Source organism: Tetrahymena thermophila (assembly GCF_000189635.1).
Source record: "Tetrahymena thermophila SB210 genomic scaffold scf_8254636, whole genome shotgun sequence".
NCBI classification, from domain to species: Eukaryota; Ciliophora; class Oligohymenophorea; order Hymenostomatida; family Tetrahymenidae; genus Tetrahymena; species Tetrahymena thermophila.
The window spans coordinates 121651-125258 of record NW_002476405.1 but is presented as its reverse complement, the minus strand read 5'-3'; the positions used below and the strand labels follow the sequence as shown (position 1 = coordinate 125258).

The window sequence follows — 3608 nt, the reverse complement described above, 5'->3', positions numbered from 1 at the left end:
CCAATGAATTTAGAAAACTTATCACTAAATTGTATAATATAAACCTAAATTTATTTCAAATAAAAGCATTTGAGTTTTCTGATGACCTGATAAATTTGATTCACATAAAAATTAAAAAATTGTAAGATTACTATTGATTACTTAAGCATATAAACATAAGTAAAAACACATGCAGGACTAATTTATTAATCAATTTATAGAGTCTTCCTAATGTAAATAAAATTTAATCTATATTTATAATTTTATTTTACTTAGATGTCAACCTGATCTTTAAATTGAGATGTAAAAAATTTTAAAAATGTAATATTTAATAAAATTAAATTAAATACCCAATTAAAAAAACTACTCTCAATAAAAAGTAAAATGATTAAAAAATTATTAGTACTTTCTCTTTCAGTAGCCTTGATTTTTGCTGGCACCCCTGGTGCAGATGCTACTTGTAATTCAACTTCTGACTCTACTACTTGTGGTTCAGCTGGTGCAAGTACTTGGACTACAAGTACTACAGGTGGCAAATTCAAAATTACTGATTGTACTGCTGTGGGTGGTAGCTTATCAAATATTTTTGATACTTTTTGTACTTCTTGCCCATAAAGTGGAAATACTTATGCTAACGCTGCTTAAACTGGATGTAGTTCCACACCTTCTGCAGGTAGTAATGTTGCATGCTAATCATAAGGAAGTTGTCCTACTTCTAGCTGCGGTGCCCTCCCTTCTGCAGCATTTACATGGACAAAAGCTTCAGATACAACAAATTGTGTGATTACATCTTGCTTAGCTGCTCCTATGCCTAATTCTGGTTTAACAGATAACTTCTGTACTTCATGCTCAAAAAACAAATTCGCTAATTCTTATGGTACAGCTTGCGTAAATCCTACTGGTGGAAATTGCTCTAGAAATAGTAATTGGACTGATAGCGATTGCCAAGTATGTAATGCAGGTGGTAAGAACTCTGCTAATGTTAAAGCTAGTTCAGATCATACATAATGCGTTGCAGCTTCTAGCAGTAGTTCTTCAGTTATAGCTGTTTCAGCATTGCTAGTAGCTTCTTTACTTATTTGAAAATAAGCAAAATAAATCTAAATACAATCATTATTAAACATTTTTTGAGATTGTTGGCGTACGTGTGTATGATAAATAAATAATGTTATTTAGGTATATATCTATATATATGTATGCTGATTTGATTTCAAAATTAAGATTTAATCTTTTTAAAATTTTATATTTTAAAATATAAATTAATTAAATAAATATTTCCTCTAACGTTACAAAGTAATTATTTTTATGATTATTAATTAATATTTATGCAAGAAAAGTTGTTAATAAATTTTACTATTTTTTTATTGATGAATAGTTTAAAAATAATATGATAGCTATTTCACCAGCAGGAGTAACAAATAGGTGCCATATAAATAAATTTTACAAATTAATTTTTAAATATTTTGTTACAAAATTATGAAAAATGCTTGATTATTTAAAATGTGAAGATCTATTGTATTAATATTAAAAATTTTAAAAATTCGTATGTTTAAATTATAAATTTGTCAATTTAAAACTTCAGATTTGGAATTTTATTAATTTATCCAAAATCTAAATAGAAATTTAGAAGAAAAAATTGATTCAAATTTATCTAAATCAAGAGAGAAAAGTTGATTCTTTCTTTCTTCCTAAAAGGCATTATGTTTTATTTAAAAACTTTAATATTTACATTTTTATATTATAAAAAAGAGCTTTAAATTCCATTTAAAAACTTTAATCTTCTGATTACAATTAAATTTATTTTTTACTTATTCTTTAAATAAAAATGTCTCTACATAAAATGCAATATTTAAGCATAACCTTTTTGTTAATTTTAAATTCAATATAAAAATGTCTAAGTAAAATATATTTATTCCTTTAACTTCTCAGCTCCACCTAAAATATATGTTTTTTAATTTTCTAATTAAAAATAAAAAGAGAAAATATTATCATAAATATTTTATTATTTCATAAATAAATAAATCATAACGAATATTATTTGATAAAAGATAATATTTTAAAATAAAAGATTATGCACTTTTTATTATTAATCTTTATAGTTTTATCTTTAATTCTATTATATATCACCCTAAATTAAATATTTTATTCAATGCATCTTTAATATGAAACCTTAAAGTAAAATCAATAATAATATAATAGGGATAAATAAAATGTTTGATTCATCCAAAAATTTTTGCAAACTGAGGGTTGGTAGCATAAAGTCTTTTTATGGATATTGAATCAAAATTAACTATGAAAATTAGTAAATTTGAACTAATAAATTCTTATTTTAATTTCTAAAAAATACTGCTTTTTATTATCTTACAGCCACTCATAGAAACCATCAGAGACAAGACAAAATTAATTAGTTTTTTTTATTTTAGTTTATGTATGACACTTTCTTTGCTGTAACGCATTTAATTACTTGATTTTAAAAATATTTTACAAATATTTTAACTTTATAATATTTTATTAAATATAGAATGTTTATTTTTTATGGGGTAGATTTATTTTATTTATAAAAATTGCTTTATATTTTAAACCTAAAAGTACAATCAAAAATAAAATTCTCTTCATAAACGTAAATCTTGATCAACTTACAAATGTTTACATTTAAAAGATTGATTGTAAAATATCTTTTTTATTAATTTTGAAAAAAGGCTAATTAATTTAATAAATTTCCACCAATTTCTTCTTATTTTAATTTAGAAAAGATTCTGCTTTTAATAGATTCTAATGATCCATAAAAGCCAGATATAAACAGAAAAGTAAAATTAATAAATAGCTTACAATATTTATAAACAAAATTAATTACATTTTTTTTATTAAGTTAAGGTACGCTATTTTCTTTTCTGAAGCACATTTATTTCTTTTTAAAAATGTTTAAATAAAAAATATTCATTTTTTATAGAATATATTTATTTTATTTATTAAAATTTCTTAATATTTTAAACCTAAAAGTAGAATAAAAAATAAAATAATCTTAATAAATAAATTGCTTGATGAATTTAAAATTTTTAAAAATTAAGGATTGATAGTCAAAATATTTTTATGGATTTAAAAGAAAGCTAATCATTAAATTGAATAAATTTGAACTAATAGCTTCTTATTTCAGTTTAGAAAAGATATTTCTTTCTTTTAATAGGTTCTAGTGATTGATAAAAACCAAAAATTAATACCGTAAAAAGCCTCTTACCATCGAATAAGTCATGATTCGAGGAGGGGATTAAGTAAAATTTGGAGCTCTGGGGTACTATATTTTAGGTATCTATCTCAAAGCATCTGCCAAACGAGGTATTACGGTAGAATAGATAAATAGAACAAATAATCTACAAATTTTTAAATAAAATTTATTACATTTTTCTATTTAGTTTAAGCAAGCAGACTATTTTCTTTTCTTAAGCATATTAAATTTAAAATATTTAACAATTATTTTACAATTTAAATTTATTTATAAAAATATTTATTTATAATAGATTAGATTTTTTTATTTATCTACTCTTAAATTTATTAAATTTTACCTTTATTTTATAACATATTAGTAATTTACTTTAGAGATAAAGTTAAAATATTTAGTATTACTTTCTGCA

At 22.1% G+C, this 3608-nt stretch overlaps 1 protein-coding gene across 1 annotated transcript in view; it reads left to right on the top strand. All coding sequences in view use genetic code 6, as the record gives it.

The window, feature by feature from the left end:
• The window catches only part of TTHERM_00488400 (cell surface immobilization antigen), a gene marked incomplete at both ends in the record, with an annotated part of 1342 nt that extends 280 nt beyond the window's left edge, over nucleotides 1-1062 (top strand). The window contains 3 exons of the mRNA XM_001016815.2: nucleotides 1-31; nucleotides 256-282; nucleotides 383-1062. The exon at nucleotides 1-31 is cut by the window's left edge and continues 123 nt beyond it. Coding sequence (XP_001016815.2) covers nucleotides 1-31; nucleotides 256-282; nucleotides 383-1062 — 738 coding nt within the window. The remainder of the gene's footprint in view (nucleotides 32-255; nucleotides 283-382) is intronic.
• Between the last annotated feature and the right edge of the window lie 2546 nt (nucleotides 1063-3608).